We start from the raw sequence: 18,079 nt of genomic DNA, 5'->3' as shown, positions 1-18,079 counted from the left end.
TTACTGCGTTTGAAGCTAAGGTAAGTGTTATCAATGTAATTTCACTGATTAATTAGAAATACATGCGACTTACTTTTTCATTGACAAGAACATTCTTTAGAATGACGACCCCGCTACTCAAAAAGGCTTTTGGTTAATATGTTGATACTTAAAAAACATGTATAGGCACTTCCTTGTATAAAGTATAAAAAACATCTCAGAGATAGCAGAAAGACGGGATTGTTTGAGTAAGCATATTTATTAACCAATTCTGACATTAATGTGAAGAGATGCATTAACGCTAGCTGATAAGAGTTCAATTTAAAATATGCAATAGATTTGCAAGGTGAATGAAATCTAGTATCACTCAGACCATTAATAGCAAAGTCTTTAAATGAAAAAACATAAACATTAAATTTTTGTCACATTTACTGTGCACATGATCGGTAAAATTCCTGTTCATGACTAACATTTCATTGTTCACGCTAGAAAAAATAGGTATTACTTCAGTATATGCAGTCTCGAGTCTTAAGTCGGAAATCAGTTTTATTTATGTTCGTAATCATGGGCCCAGTTGGCAAACAAAAGTAATATTTGGTTATAATGTCTAAATGATAAATCAATATCGGTAACAGTTGACGTAATTATGTTGTACAATGTTGTCAAGGAAGATGTCCAATAAGAAGCCTGCGGTTGGTATGAATGACGGTGCATTTATCTGAATGTTGGCTAAGTTCAAGAATGTTTAGAAGCACAATGGAAAGGTACTAAATGCATTCACTTAAGCCACAACCCGTTATATCAAAACACAAATACAATATCAGACAATTAGCGACTTTAGCGGGTTATCTGCCCCAAATCCCACTATAGGTGGCGCTGCTGTCGAGTAGGTCCTTTATCCGGGTATCCTCGGATCTTATCAATTCATCCACGCCATTGTTGTTTACCCAAGCGTTTGACAGTTATACATTGAAAGTGATTAATCATGCCTGAAACAACTTGTGTTGTACCATTTTGTTCACGAAAAGGACGTCATAAGTTTCCGAAGGACAAAGCCCGACGAGATGCATGGGTGCACGCAATTAAAAGGGGAAAATCGAAGTTCGAAATGTGGTCACCTACGAAGTACTCGTATATCTGTGAGAATCATTTCACGGGAGATGATTACCACTCTGAGACGTATTCTGGTGAGAATAATGCGTTTGTATATGTTTTAATTCATTATAAATATAAAAGATTTCAATGCAAATAAAAAATAGCAGCCCTAATTTGCGCACTGACCATATATACAATATACATGTCAAGGAACTAAATCAGTAAATGTACAGTGCAGTCCGTATGTGTATCTTTCGAATCTGTTCTTAATGGCTCTCAGTTATTTTCCGCATACCAGAATTTTGTCAGATTATGTAGTGACTCTGCAACCCCCTCTCCCTGTTTTCTCATTTCCCCTTTTATCCTCCTGTAATGTGGGTGGGGGGGGGGGGGGGGGGGGTAAAACAATAAACTTGTGCAAAACCCCCACCCAAACCCCACCTGTGCAAGACTTACTTAGAAACCATACCTATTTTTTATCATAAATGGTGGTTATGATTTTGATATTTAATATTTCTATTTCTTTTTTACATTTCAGGGGTCGAACGACAGAAAAAGGCTCTCCGAAAAACCGCCGTTCCAAGTGTGTTTTCTTGGACATGCCAAGACACATTGCAGAAGAAGAGGGCACGCAAGGACAGATGTCTCTCTCGAGATGCTAGAAAGAGGAAGCTATTCCACGACATTTCGAATATCAGTGAAGAGCCACAGCCAGAGTTTATTGCTCAGAAGTTAGAAATTGTTTCAGATTATTTGGATGTTGGGGCAGTTGAGGAAGTAATTCCAATGGACACTGAAACTGTATCTGAAGTTGAAACTGATGTGCAAGGGATACCTTCATATGTAGATGCTGTGGTTCAGACACCAAAACAACCAGCATTTTCTATTTATAACTTTGAACATGATTCAGCAGCAGTTCATTTTTATACTGGACTTGAAAATTATTTGAAATTTATGTTTGTTTTGAGTACACTTGGACCAGCAGCATATCATCTGAACTATATATATCACTCTGTTATTAGTGTGACTGTGCCTGACCAATTTTTAATTGTGTTAATGAAACTTAGGCGACACACAACAAGCTTTGAACTGTCTAGAATGTTCAGTGTTGCTGAAAGTGTAATTTCAAACATATTCATTACATGGGTTCTCTTCATGGAGAAACAGTGGAGGGAACTCAACATCTGGCCGAGCCAAGAACTTGTTAAGCACTTTGCTCCAAGCAGTTTCAAAAGAAACTACCCAAACACACGTGTTATAGTAGATGGAACAGAATGTCCAATTAAAAAACCTAAAAACCCAACCGCCCAGCAAGCCACTTTTTCAACATATAAAAACAGGAACACTGTCAAAGTACTGATAGGAACTTCACCAGGGGGTTTGGTTTCATATGTGTCACCTTCATACGGAGGCTCAACAAGTGACAGGCAGATTGTGGAGCGTAGCTCATTAGCTAAGATGTGCGATAAAAAAGACAGTATTATGGCCGACAAAGGTTTTAATGTACAGGACATTTTTGCGCCGCATGATGTATTTATTAACATTCCAACATTCTTTAAGAAAAAAAATAGAATGTCCAATGAAACTGTGATAAGAGATCGGAAAATTGCAAGTAAACGGGTGCATGTAGAGAGGATTATTGGACTGGCGAAAACATACAAGATACTGACAGAGCCAATGATAGCAACAGAAACCAAACTCTCATCTGAAATAATTTTTGTGTGTTTTATGCTGTGTAATTTTAGAAATGGCATTGTGCCCTCATATGCCTGAACTTACAAGAATATTTTCACCTTTATATTAAAGCAACACTCTCATTCAAAATCAGAACTTACACATGTATAACAAAAAATGAGTGATAAAGCTTTAACTTCTTATTATATAATGCATTTATAAAAAGTATTAATAAGTGATACCAAGATCAAAAGATCCTTCAAAAGAACCATAGTTTTCAACATTTATTCAACCTTTTTGGTCTATTAATCTTATTTGGGAGTAAGAGTGCTGCTTTAACATTTACTGTTTATGTTGTGTTTTTTTGTAAATAAATATTTAAATATGCTGATGTTTTCTTTAATGTGTTACTTATGCCAACAAGGTTTTATAAAATAGACACAGTCACATGTCCCTGGTATTAGGTGTACTAAAATTAAATTTAAAATGACAGCATATTGGCCGTCAGGTGAGAATATCGACTCCGCTGATAATAGTACTGGTTTTCACACGATAAATGGTTCTTAATCACGTGTGTCTTGTGCATGGTATTCATTAAAGCAAACATGAATCCGTTTGTCGCTCAAAAGCTCATCAAAGCTTATGCTTCTTATGTATTCTTATGTTGAAGCCGAAGTTTTTTTAAAAATCATTGGATATGACATGAGGTCAAAGTATTTAAACAATCTGTGGCAGGTGTGCACTACAGTGATAATAAAATTTGGGATTTATATGTAACATTGATTTTCATTTATTTACATCAAACACCAGTCGAAGCATAATACTCTTATCATCTTTATACTCGACCCATCTGCTACCTTTCACGTGTTACTGTATAAAGACACCAGTCCTTTCTATTTGATAAACCAGATGAAAAATAATACAAATAAAACATTAAACCATTTTTATTTTACATTCAACTAAGACCTTATACATATATACAGCTAATAAATGGAAACAAGTGTTTCACAATGATACATTGTTCACAAATAGTTTTCAATCAACAAAGTCAGAGTTAAAGCTGCACTCTCAAACTAAAACTTTAAAAAACTGAAATTTATTCTAACAGATTCCAAATAAATGAGATAGAGATACATTCTATTGTGAACTATCTTATAAGACTTATTCTAAGATAAAAGAAATAAATATATTTCAAAACAGTCAATCTGTGAGGGTGCAGCTTTAAGTTGTTATAAAACAGTTCAAAACACTTAAGTTTTATAAAAGTACTTTTCAAGAATTGCGGCTCTGAAATGTGAAGTATTGAACTGGTCAAGCTTGCATATCATGTGTGCAATAAAGTTCTCATTCCGATGAATTCTAGTGAACAAAATATCACTCAAGGTGTATATTACCAAGTCACAAAATTGTCTTTCTGCACAGAACAGCTGACCCTGAATTTGAAAATAATATGGATGCTTAGTACTCAAAGTCATATTTCCATTTGTCTCCTTCAAGTATGGCACAGTGACTGGTGATATCTTTTTGTGTTTAGCACTGAAGGGGCACTTAACTTCAATAAGTAGGTTTTCATCTACAATGCCATCGGGTGATGCACCTAAAAACGGAAGGTTTTTTGATACAAATATCCCACATGGTTTTACTTTGACATTATTTTTGCTTTCATATTGATGGATGGCGTCCTTTTCATACTGAATTCCATGGCGCATTGCTTCTGTAGGTTTTAATCCTTTTCCCCGAACAAAGGACTTTGCCAAGTCATGTAAGTCGGTTCTTTCTGTTGCGGTACACACACGGTGAAAATTAGATGACTGAATTCTTTTCTCTCGTTCTTCAAACCATCGGTCGTTCTTGTTTTGTCCCCTAGTATACATTTCAATATCATCCCTGTCCTTGTCACTTAGTTTGGTTATTTTACATTGTTCCAGGAAATTGTCTTCATGAGATACTTCAAAATAATCATGGTCATTGGAAATTGCACGAATATTGGCTGGGCTGAATGTCTGAAAAATTGGTGTCTTTGATATACCCCTAAAATTCATACAAATATTGTGAAAATAGTCTTGATATCCATCAACTTTACGGAATTTTTGTGGCCGAGGGTCAAAATCTTTAATGTCACAAATATCTGCACCGCCCAAGTTTAAATCTCGAGCCTTAAGGGGGGAACCAGTATGCTTTTTTGCTTTGTGAAATGACTGCAATTTTTCTGTGCATGTTGTCTCAACTTTAAATTCTCCATCTTTAACAAATTTACAACATGCATATATCATAGTTCTAATATGTTTGCAATGTCCAAATGGACCTTCTCCTGCACCACATTCACACTGTGCTTCATGAATATATCCATTCTTGTGTAAAGAAATGTCTACAACATAATTAACCTTCTTCCTCATTTCTGCTTTACATGCCCCACGAACAAAGTCCAGAGATGGTGCCGAAAACAGTCGCATGTATAGAAGAAACTTGTCGTCGTACAGGTCTTTTACCTTCGCATCAAACTCCACCCGGTACTGGTTCATGTATTCGATGGCCTTCTCCATTGTTATTGGTGCCATTTTAGCATCTGAATTTACATCTCTGTATCCACTAGTCTTGGGCAGGCTCATGTTGAATTCTGGTAGAAGATCTTCTTCCCTGTTGAAATTCTGGTTTCTGTCATATGCCTCCAGTCTGGAAAGATACGAAATTAACTTGTGATACCATATATTGTGTTAAAAATTTCCCCACCCACTGTATTCTGTCGTAAAATACATGTAAACACGAGCATATAATCCGCTAAAAGTCATTGCAATAAAAACACAAAAGTGTTCACATTTCAAAGCTTTATTAACATTACTAAAATGATAAAATCATTTGTTAAACAACTTAAATTATCAAGATATCGATTTAACAACTAGTTGTCCTCGGGCTACATTTTGACAAGTTTACCTTTCGATTAATTCCTTCTTCCGTCCAGTCAACTTTGCATTGCGTCGCCTTAGCTCCGTTTTAAGCTGGCCTAATGATAAGGTGCAAAAATTTGAAGCCATGTTGCGATATCAATTGAATATTTACAATTTTTATCGGAATTTTATCACCACTGTTATCGATCTGTAATACGGAAGTAAACTAGGGACCTATTCGACAACAGCGCCACCAAACGAGCACCTGTTTGACAAGGGCAGATAACCGACTAAAGTCCCCCATTCTACAGAGACATATTTATAGATGTTTGGGTATGATAAATGAGACTGTGAAACACAAGGTGGGAACAACAAAAAGTTCACAATGGCCTTTATTAAAAACGAACTTATGGAACATTTTCCCTTATAGCCTTTGTTGTATTTGCTGCAGCACACAATTGTAACATAAAACTTTATATTTTTCAACAAATTTAAGAAATGTGTGTCTAAGATAGTCGTTTTCGTGATGACTGAATTATCTCCAAAATAACATAAAAAGACTGTATGATGACGAGTGTCAGTTGACATTTTTTTTTCAAAAACAACAACAAACAAATGTGCTGATGAAGAGCCGAATTCCACAAACTGACAAAGAAATGTCATTTCCCACATTACATGCATTGCAGAAATAAAATTGAGTAAGAATGGTCACTTGAACACTGTACCTTTAAATAAAGTATGACAAATAAGCTGTAATTTACAGTATAAATACAAATGGTGGCACTAATACAACGCAACATCTTCGGATATTTCTAGACCGCGAATGATCGCGTATTAATAAACTTGAAAATTGAAATGTGTTCATATTTTTATTGTTTACATTGTGTCAACAAGCCACAAAAAATAGATCAACATGTTGAACTGCTTAAATTAGCGGTTTTGTAAATATATTGTTGTTATTATCGTTTCAATTATATGTTTAAAATCAACTAAGAAGCGGTCATTTTGTCCCGCGTTGTTTTTAAAATTGATCAACTGTTTCCGATTACGGTTGGGTCATTCTATTTACAGAATGGGTGCGAAATTATTCTTTTTAATAATTTCTTAAATCAAATTAGGTATGTTTCCACAAATCTAAAATAAATAGATATAAGGAATTCATTGCATGATTAATCTTTTTATCAGGGATGTAAACGCAGTTCGGCTGAATAATGTACGCGTTTAGTCTTTCGAAATTTGTAATTCTTACCGTTAAACCAATGTGCTATCAAATAATAATTATAGACTGATTAACGTATTCATTTCAGGAAGGATAATCACTGAAAAGGTACATTTGCGTATATAAACAGAACAGCCATAGTTCTAAAGCAACTTAATTAAATAATGCAAAATACTTACTGGACACGTGTTTTAACGCTTTCATTGTTTAAGGACAAACTAATAAACTCCATACCTGTTTTTATCACTTGTTCTTGTGTCCACATCAATCGCGGTTTCTGACTGATAACATCCACCTTTTGTTTTACAACACTTCTGGTTTAACTGTGGGCTTGCAAATGTATTTATGAATCATTTTTACAAGATAAGATTTAAACATGTATTGATTGTAACCGCCAGATAGACAGAAAAACATGTGTACCGACTGTGGGTGATTTCAATGTTATCTTTATCAATCGACCAACCGAATACAATAATTATACAGCCATGCAAAGAAATCATGAGACACTTTTTGTACAAAAATAATGTTTTTATGGTAAATATACTTTTTATGGTAAAGCGATACAATTGTTTTTAGAGTTTAACTTGCCGTGGTTCTTATATAAGTTGAAAAAGTACTAATGTTCTTTATTAAATTTCATATAATGGTATGCAGTATGATTAAGGTCATTTATCATATATAAATGTTTTTGTTGACGTGATTCGGTTTAACCATACTTACGGCCAAACAGACACACATATCTCAGGCTATTGTCTTCAAGGCTCCTAAAAGGTTGATGCAAAATATAGCATTTTTAATTGAATTGCAGTTTCATGTTTTACGAATTTGTATTTATATACCAAACCAACAAGCAAGTAATTCATGATAAATTTTTACTGGCGATTTTTAGCCAGAAATATTCAGCTTAGTTCATGATTGGACGTATCTTATAATAAATTCGAAGCAATTATTGTTTTTTTCAAATTGAAAGAAACTGTGAGTAAGCTAAGTTACCATTCATATGCATTCTGCTGCTGTTTTGGAATTTTTTTATTGTAATTTCACTCAAAGGTGAATCGATTTTGTACTGACTTACAAACATTTTGTGCATAAAGAATAACATTGTAATTGGCATAATATTATCTCGTTTACATTTATTCTTTACAAACCCCTGTTACATAACAGGTAGTACAGCCTTCCTTATTTTTTTGGCTATTGAAGATAACTTTTTATACATGTTTTGCTTGACGTTTTTTTTTAAATGATGCTTCCCCAGTAGTCTCGAGGTCAAAATAACTTTACTAACTGTTCCACGGCGGTAATCCCATCATATCACGGAAAAGCAAGAGCGTATGGTTTGTTTTTGGTATGTGTATATGTGTATATGATCTTAATAAGATCGTAAATCAGATACTCAATTAATGAAATTGCTGCGACCTCCGAATTACTGTTTCCATTACATCAGCACTAATGGCACAATCCAACGTATGGCAAGTAGTGTAATCAAACGAGCTAAAAACAACAACAACTTTTTGTATTTCTGTATGAAAGCTGGTCGTAAAACTTCCACTACATTTTAGACGGAATACGTATGTGTATTTTTCTGACTGTTAGACTAACTGCTTCATTTAACAATTATGGCTTGATTTTCTTTTATTTGAGTCATACGTATCAAGTTCAAAACAATATACGTTACCCGCATCTAGACGCTGAAAATGCGCCTGTGATGCAAATGATTCGTATATTCAATCAACGCGCTCTTAAGAAATTGTGTCATATATTAAATAATTTATCTATTTGATAACCAGTAACTATATAAGCGATTTGTTTTTAAATTATATTGTTGTTGTTTTTTTACTTTGAGTGTCTTGCATGCACGGCTTAGTATGTTTATTCTAAATGAATAAAACAACCGCTGATACTGTTTATAATATCCGATCCGTAAATAGGTTATATATGTTATTTTGGTCAAACGTTTAATTGTGATGCCTGGTGACTTGATATAATTTTGGTTTAATTTGAACGGGTTTTTTACTGCATGATTACTACTGCACAAATGTATGACTTAGCAAACATGATACCAAAACCTATTGCAGTTGTGAATCGGTTTTTAAAGAGAACCATTTTAATGTATACATGGAAATCATCGTCGGCAGCCACACCATTAAAATTCGTTATACTCCATTTATAACGTGGGACATTGGAATGTCACAATAAAAATAGGGGAGACAACTCTTGTTCCAATGAATTCGCATGTTGCCATTACATATGATTCCATAACCCGATAGTGCCAGTAGACTCCATGACCTAGTGGATAATGTTTGTACGGAAAAAAGGCGGAACCGGTTCAGTTCTGACTTAACATAGCGTATTAGTATCGGGGGTATCTGACGATGCACGAAAAATGCGATCAATTGGTATTCAAAAATTACATACCTCATAAACATGTTATAATCATGGTCAAGTATGTTAAACATTATCTGTTTCTTTATTTAAGAATCACTGAAAACTGCGTGTTATTTAGTGTTATAAATATCGGCTCATCCGATATATTCCTCCGCCTTGCCATATATATAAACTTATTTATCTACTAGATTTCTCTATATATGACCAGTGTATTCCACTTCTGTTGCTCAAAACTTGATTTTTAACATTACTTATTTAGTGTTTTTGACGAAGCATGTTCAGAGAAAAAAATGCAGAGGCATCATTGAATGTGCCATAGTCGACGGACAGCGAAAAGTCAGGAAACCTCGTAATTAGTTTGGAATATAAGTGTAAGTTGTGAGAACTTTTTGTCGGCACATACACATATCAGATACATATTGTTCTCTTATATTAAGAAAGAACTGTATTGTCATAGGATACATATTCGCTGCATAATGTACTTTCTTTTAAGAAAATACTGTATTGTCAGAGGACATATATTTGATACGTACTCTACTTATATATTTAAGAAAGCAGTGTATTGTCACAGGACACATATCAGTTACAGACTGTTCTTTATATTAAGAAAGTACTGCATTATCACAGGACACATATTTGAAACAAAATGTACTCGTATATCAAGAAAGTACTGTTCGTGCCACAGGACACATATGAGATACATATTGTATTCTACTATGAAGAGAGTAATGTATTATCGCAGGACACATATAAGATACATACTATACTCCTAAATTAAGACAGTACTGAATTGCCACAGGACTCATATTAGCTGCATACTGTACTCTTATATTTAAAAATAACTGTAATGTCTAAGGACACATATTGGATACGTATTGCACCCTTATAATAAGAAAGTACTGTATTGTCATAGGATACGTTTTAGATTCATACTGTACTCTTATGCTAAGAAAGCACTGAATTGTCACAGGACACGTGTAGGATTCATATTATGCTCTTATGTTAAGAAAGCACTAAATTGTCAAGGGGACACGTATTAGATACATATTATGCTCTTATGTTAATAAAGCACTGCATTGTCAACAAAATGTTTTAATCAGTTAGAAGGCCTTTACTACATAGGAATGCAAATCCTGTAATATCTCAAATTGCTTGCATGACGCAGCTTATAGAGAGCAAACTTAATACTTAAGGCCACTGCTTATTTTGATAAATGAATGGGGATATCGATTAGATCGTTGAAGATGAATACACTTCATCGTTTTCGGCGTTTATTTATTGTAGATATTAACATATGAGTCAGAGAGATATGATTTAATGTTTGATAAATTGTCTTAAGTATAATAGAGTAAAGGATATCGATATGACTGAACGTTACTTTCAGCTGCATTTTAGACATCCACCTTCTAAAACCAGTTACAGGGATGAACAGAAATATAGGACTTAAGAGTCCATTACAAAGAAATTATATTTCTTTCAAATTAGTTGTTGTGCAAAGTCTGTATGATTATAACTTGAGCTTTAAGTTTATTACATACACTAATAAGCGGTGCGGGGTGATACAGGAATCCAGTAGATTTCACGTGAAATCCACTCAAAACGTCAAATCCACGCAGAACTCATTCATTTGAATTAAAATATTTATATTTTGTATACATATTGAAATGTGCCTCTTGAATGGTTTTTATTTCGAATTTTATTGAATTTGGTAAAAAAATTAAGTAGTAAGAGCAATTTTCGAAATCTGATCGGAAATCGAGGTGAAATCCAGTTTTCGAGAAGTGAAATCCACTCATAACTCATTCATTTCGATCAAAAGATAAAATGTATTGTTTATAAATAAATCTGTAGATAAGCGGTTGACATAAATGGATTTAACTGTTCTGACCCTTTTAACCTTATCCTGGTTTTATATTTCTTCAGCTAATACATGTTTTGCCATTAAAGTCATGTTCGGTGAATAATATGCTAGTTTAATTAATCCCTATACTCTGTTATCGCTGGGAAAGTTTCATAATACATGTATTGAATTTTTAAATGATTTTGTTTGGGTTTTATCTAAAATTTGTTTCATGCTGTGGGCCCCTCTTGCATACTAGTGGAATTGTTTTGTATCACCATTTGTTTACATTTCCTAAAGTGATATTCATGGTCGTTGTTTGATGATGTTGGAGTCGGTGAAAAAGTAGCCCACGGTCGATGTCGACTATCTTTTGTTATAATGATTATAAGTATTGCATAACATAATCATATTATACATATTCCTCGCCCGTGGAAAAGTAATACTTATTTCTAACTTTAAGTTTTCTATTTTACCTTTTACCAAACCTAAATACGATTTGATCGGCAAAAGCTTTTGATCAGGTCTGACAATTCACCACAAGGCACTTTTCACTCCAGAGAATGGTCCTCGAATATTTCGTCTATTGACTAACTTCTCATTGTTCGCTCTCTAAATTGATTAGAATATATGACTATTCTACCACACTTGATGATGATGTTCATGTGGATGTCATTTTAACCGATAATTAAAAAACACTATTAATTGCAATTGACAATAATGCATGTTGACACAATGTTTGTGCTTTTTATCATTCAACAGTCGACATATTTATTCTTGATTTAGTTGATTTAACATTTTGTGCCAGTGTAAATACGCAAAGACAGTAATATAGGTTTCTGTGTACACTTGTGGTAAATAGCAATAATGTTATGAGCAATACAATTAAGAAACATATATGTTACTTCATACATTTTCTCGAGCTAAATGACCTGTTCCTCCTTAACACATAAGGCTGTCCCGGAGACTGTTAAAATATACACAAATGAGAAGGAACACGTCTTGAAATAAACATAGAAAAATGGCAGTGATGTATCACTCAACAAAACAGTTTCAATATATTTTTTATGTAACGATTACTTTTTAAAGTATCAGTATAAAGTATCTAAACTAAGCAGTTTTTAGTTCGACTCCCCAAGAATAACACTCTTTATGCTTGTTATACTGATAAAAGTGCATTGAAACTTAACCAAAATTATCCACATTAAATATGTCGCCTCTGTAGAACGCTTATTTTAATAAAAACAGCTATAACACTGTACCAATAAGAATGATTGTCAACTGAGTTAAATGGTTTTGATTAAACATTGTCAAAATGAAATGCAAATTAACATCATCATTAAGTTGTGTACATATTTCATAAAAGGCATTCAAGCGAGCGAGAGCGACCAACGTGATAATGGTCATCACTCGTAAAAATCAAATGTTCAATCTAGAATGAATTGTGTGTCCTGTTTTTTAGTGTTGCTGTTTTTACTTTGCTCGAGAATGCATGTCATTTAAAAATATACTTAGGTTTTTGGGCATGCGTCCAACAGCCTAAAATGAATGAACGAGCAGAATGAAGTTTGAACAAGCATATCTATTTACCAAAGGGTTCACACATGCCTTTGGTTATACTAGCATACATGGATAGAGGTGCACTTTCGATAGCTGATAAATATGTCAACTGAAAAATACACACTTCATGTTAAACTTCTATGTATACACTTATTTCAAATGGGATGGTAAAGTACACACTTCATGAACAACTATACCTGCGGTATTTAAAAGTAATATAATCCCGAATGTATACCCTTTGAGGGCATTAAAATACGTTGGCCAAGCGTCTGCCTCTTATTAGCTGTTACTGGCTCACTCTTATCCAACCGATTGGCATTTGCTATTTCATTCTCCATTCTCTACAATAATACACATGCTATATACCACTGCCTAAACCAGACATCCTCGAGATGAAATGTATTCTTATTTATGAACAGCCAAACATGAAAACGTTCTAAAAGGCCCTGAAAATGTTTTTATGTAGTTGCTTACGCATATCCTTTTGTTTTAAACAGAGGAGGAATTGCGAAGTTTAGTTAATGACCAGATAACTATAGTTTAGGTTTGACCTTCTACATAATACGCAAAAAGGTGCGATTTATTATATTATCATGATTATTAAATTTCAGATCCTTAATCAGTTCTATTGATTTTTTAATGCTAATACAAAAGTCTAATTTCAGAAAATGCATCAGGTTTTATTGTTTATTCGCCCATTAGTTATTAGCTTCATTGTATCAATGAAACCGTTTTTAATGGTAAAATATATTCTGTAATCAACATTATTATAGAATCAAGTTAAAAAAGGGACCCAATGCCAAGCACAACATGATTTAAGCATGTTTAGAACTACGACACTTATGTAGTTATCAAAATACCTTATTGGACTCGTACACGATGTAATTCATTAATCAACGCTTTGCTAAACCCGTAGGGAAGTAAATGTTTTGCTAGCACCCATTAGCTATTTAGAAACTTTGATTGCAAATGTTATAAATACATCGTTGGGGACAGGAATTAACTAAGCATAAAACTTCAAGGCATAAACTTACAGATGTCTCATCTGGTCTGCAATAAGCCCGGCTGTTGCGAATCATCCAGTATTTAAATGAAAAATATGACGTGAAAGACAACAGGTATCACAAAACCATTGCAATATCGGCATTGGATTATGTTGGGGTTACCTCTTGGTATTCAAGAATCATTTAAGATATTCTTCTCCTTCCCCATCAACTATAGGCTTGCTACATATCAGAACATAAGGAAAGACGAGCTTGAAAAATTAACAATATTTTTTAAAATGTTTCACGGCGTATGTCGTTATAACTTCTGATTTTGTTCAGAATTAGATTAATAAAGTATACCTTATTATAACTGCAAATGAATTAAACGCTTTTAGATTTTGATGAAGATGTAACAAAGTCCTGACCTGCTTTTTAATTATATGTTTTCTGTTCACATAAATCGTCGAGGTACTGACAGATAATCAGATCGAACAAATATCGCTACTGAAGATACCTGTTTTTTATTATATGAATTTCATTTCCATATCCAGCAGTGAAAATACAGCACGCCGTATTGATAAATCTGTATCACCATACCATCGTTTTCTGATTCCGTATCATGAGAGTACCGTGTGTAGTCTCGGAACTACTTTCGCTTTGCTAAAAATAGCGTGACGAAAAATCTGGAAAAACCTGTCCACTTTTATATAAAATACATAATACATAAAATTATTTAACTTTACTCACGCTCCAGAAGGATGTAATTAAATATTCAGGAACATGGTTCTTCAAAGAAACATGAGTATAAGCACGACGGTCGAAGCTGATAACACTTCCAATCTATCAGTATCTAGACAACTAGATGTTTGCCATTTCGAAGTTCATAACTTGTAGCATAAACATGAGCAGCTCGCCAATACAAAGAAGAAAGCGAATTCGCGTCTTCGATAGAAATAGGGATTGACTCACGAACTTCCCTCAATTCTGCGTATAATGATGGTAAAAAATACCACGAATGTTCACTTTGTTGAAAATGGCCGCGTTATGTCAAAAAGAAATGACCATTAGTGTATACTCGTAAAATAAGTACCGTTGTTTTTGTTGTTGTTTCCTTGTTTTGTGTCATTTAATGATTGTTTATTATTATTATTATATCGTTTCGCTGTAGTAGCCTCCCTTGACTTTCAATACACAAAAGTACGTTACTTATTTATACTCGCAAGCCATTCCATATTTTGACATTTAACAGATGGCGGTAAATTTAAATCAAATTGAAACCGAAAAATAAAAAAGAATACTTAGAAAGGCAGGTATATAATAATAAATATTACGATAAAACGCTTTTCTGGTGATCGCGGTCTCGACGGATACGTGTTTACACACCGAACTCGACGTAATACAGGTCACCAGAAAAGCGTCCTATCATAAGATCTCCTATATCTAATCGAATCAAAATTGTCTATTCTACTTACACTTCACGTGAACAGACGATTTTGAAATCAGTGTAATATGAGGTCACCAGTCATGCCGAAGTGATACTATTGTAAAGCTGATGTCTTATCGAATTATCCTGTGTCTAGTCGTCATTATGCAATCCCCCTCACCCTCATCAACAAAGTGAAACAGGACGTTCTTATGCAAACATGATTTATATTCAGGGGTTAATCATCTTTTTTTAATGTATCTAATAATGACCTGTATTTTTTCTATGTACGTTTTCCATTTTTCATTATTATTATTATTAATATTATTATTATTATTATTATTATTATTATTATTATTATTATTATTATTATTATTATTATTATTATTATTATAAGTATTATTATTACTACTTTTATTATTACTATTATTATTATTATTTTTGTTAGTAGTAGTAATATTATTATTGTTATTATCATTGTTATTATTATTAATATGATTATTATTCTTATTATCATCATCATAATTATTAATATTATTACTATTATTATTTTCTTTAAGTTTTATTATTTTAAGTTATTAGTATTATTATTATTCTTATGCTGTTTAATAATATATTTTATAATTGTAATTATTATTAATATTATTATTATTATTATTATTATTATTATTATTTTTTTTTTTTTTTTTTTTATTATTAATTTTTTTATTATTATTATTATTATTCTTATCATTACCTACGGTCTCGACAGATACGTGTTTACACACCGAACTCGACGTGATACAGGTCACCAGAAAAACGTCCTATCATAATATCACCTATGTATCGCATGTACGGTCCAAACAGTGATATTCTGTGTATCGCATGTACAGTGCAAGCAATTATATTAAATTTATCGCATGTACGGTGCAAACCATAACATTACATGTATCGCATGCACAGTGCAAACAAAAACATTATATGTATCGCAAATACGGTGCAAACAGGAACATTATATGTATCGCATGAACTGTGTTAGCAAAAACATTATATGTATCGCATGTACGGTCCAAACAGTTATTTTCTGTGTATTGCACGTACTGTGCAAACAATTATATTATATGTATCGCATGTACGGTGAAAACAAAAACATTGTATGTATCGCATGCACAGTGCAAATAAAAACATTATATGTTTCGCATATACGGTGCCAACAGGAACATTATATGTACCGCATGCACAGTGCAAACAAAAACATTACATGTATCGCATACACGGTTCAAACAGGAACATTATATGTATCGCATGCACGTTGCAAACAAAAACATTTTATGTATCCAATTTACGGTGCAAACAGGAACATTATATGTATCGCATGCACGTTGCAAACAAAAACATTTTATGTATCCAATTTACGGTGCAAACAAAAACATAATATGTATCGCATATACGGCGTAAACAGGAACATTATATGTATCGAATATACGTTGCAAACAGGAACATTATATGTATTGCATGCACGGTGCAAACAATGATATTCTATGTATCGCATGTACGTTCCAAACAGTGATATTATATGTATTGCACGTACTGTGCAAACAGTTATATTCTATGTATCGCATGTACGGTGCAAACAAAAACATTGCATGTATCGCATGCTTAGTGCAAACAAAAACATTATATTTATCGCAAATACCGTGCAAACAGGAACATTATAGGTATTGCATGCACGGTGCAAACAATGATATTCTATGTATCGCTTGACGGTCCAAACAGTGATATTCTATGTATCGCATGTACGCTGCAAACAGAAAAAATATATGTATCGCATGTACTGTGCAAACTGAAACATTATATGTATTGCATGCACTGTACAAACAATGATATTCTATGTATCGCATGTACGGTCCAAACAGTGATATTCTATGTATCGCATGTACGGTGCAAACAGAAAAAATATATGTATCACATGTACTGTGCAATCATGAACAATCTATTTATCGCATGTTTGGTGCAAACAGGAATATTATATGTATCACAAGTAAGGTCCAAACAGGAACATTATATGTATCGCATATACGGTGCAAACAGAAACATTGTATGAATCGCATGTACGATGCAAACATGAACAATCTATTTATCGCATGTACGGTTCAAACAGGAACATTATATGTATCGCAAATATTGTCCAAACAGGAACATTATATGTATCGCATGTACGGTGAACACAGGCCAATTATATGTATCGCATGTACGGTGCAAACAGGACAATTATATGTATCGCATATACGGTGCAAACAGGAATATTATATGTATCGCATGAACCGTGCAAACAGGAACATTATATGTATCGCTGTACGTTGCACACAGGAACATGATATGTATTGCATGTACGTTGCAAACAGGAACATGATATTTATCGCATGCATTGTGCAAAAATAAACATGATATGTATCTCGTGTACGGTGCAAACAGGAATTATTTATGTATCGCATGCACGGTGCAAACAGGAGCAATATATATATCGCATGCACGGTGCAAACAGGATTATTATATATATCGCATGTATGGTGCAAACAGGAACAGTATATGTATCGCATGTACATCGCAAGCATGAACATTATATGTATCGCATAATCAAATAATTTCCCGATTTACCCCGTATATATATATGCATAATAATTATACATAATATATATTTGTATCGCATGCACGGTGCATACAGGGATATTCTATGTATCGCATGTACTGTGCAATCAAGAAAGTTATATGTATCGCATGTACTGTGAAAACAGGGAAATTCTATTTATCGCTTGTACGGTGTAGACATGGAAAATCTATATTTCGCATATACGGTGTAGACCGGGAAATTATTTGTATCGCATGTACGCTGCAAACATGGACATTTTATGTATCGCATGTATTGTGCAAACAGGGCAATTTTATGTATCGCATGTATTGTGTTATCAGGGAAATTATATGTATCGCATTTACGGTGCAATCAAGGAAATTGTGTGTATTGCATGCATTAAGCAGACCGGGAAATTATATGTA

The 18,079-nt window shown here is 33.5% G+C and overlaps 3 protein-coding genes across 3 annotated transcripts in view; 1 reads left to right on the top strand and 2 right to left on the bottom strand.

The window, feature by feature from the left end:
- LOC128224266 (uncharacterized) overlaps positions 1-7,136 on the bottom strand; it is a 77,765-nt gene extending 70,629 nt beyond the window's left edge. The window contains exon 1 of the mRNA XM_052934070.1: positions 7,087-7,136. The gene's annotated coding sequence lies outside the window, so the exon portion shown is untranslated. The remainder of the gene's footprint in view (positions 1-7,086) is intronic.
- Positions 817-3,136, top strand: LOC128223234 (uncharacterized). The gene is made up of 2 exons (XM_052932526.1): positions 817-1,166; positions 1,613-3,136. The coding sequence occupies exons 1-2, from the start codon at positions 965-967 to the stop codon at positions 2,845-2,847; spliced, it is 1,437 nt and encodes a 478-aa protein (XP_052788486.1). The 5' UTR covers positions 817-964; the 3' UTR covers positions 2,848-3,136.
- LOC128224265 (uncharacterized) lies at positions 3,963-5,780 on the bottom strand. The gene is made up of 2 exons (XM_052934069.1): positions 5,680-5,780; positions 3,963-5,421 (listed from the first exon to the last, which is right to left on the bottom strand). The coding sequence occupies exons 1-2, from the start codon at positions 5,778-5,780 to the stop codon at positions 3,999-4,001; spliced, it is 1,524 nt and encodes a 507-aa protein (XP_052790029.1). The 3' UTR covers positions 3,963-3,998.
- Positions 7,137-18,079: the final 10,943 nt, after the last annotated feature.

The sequence above is a fragment of the Mya arenaria genome, chromosome 17, assembly GCF_026914265.1.
Source record: "Mya arenaria isolate MELC-2E11 chromosome 17, ASM2691426v1".
NCBI lineage: Eukaryota > Metazoa > Mollusca > Bivalvia > Myida > Myidae > Mya > Mya arenaria.
The sequence above is the reverse complement of the archived record's forward strand: the minus strand, read 5'-3'. Positions and strand labels throughout refer to the sequence as shown.

What these genes read in the sequence shown, in the direction of transcription:
- LOC128224265 (XM_052934069.1), bottom strand. Translation starts at nt 5,780, where the DNA reads ATGGCTTCAAATTTTTGCACCTTATCATTAGGCCAGCTTAAAACGGAG. An exon ending in AAGAAGGAATTAATCGAAAG is followed by an intron (nt 5,422 to 5,679) that starts GTAAACTTGTCA and finishes GTATCTTTCCAG; the next exon opens with ACTGGAGGCATATGACAGAA.
- LOC128223234 (XM_052932526.1), top strand. Translation starts at nt 965, where the DNA reads ATGCCTGAAACAACTTGTGTTGTACCATTTTGTTCACGAAAAGGACGT. An exon ending in CCACTCTGAGACGTATTCTG is followed by an intron (nt 1,167 to 1,612) that starts GTGAGAATAATG and finishes TTTACATTTCAG; the next exon opens with GGGTCGAACGACAGAAAAAG.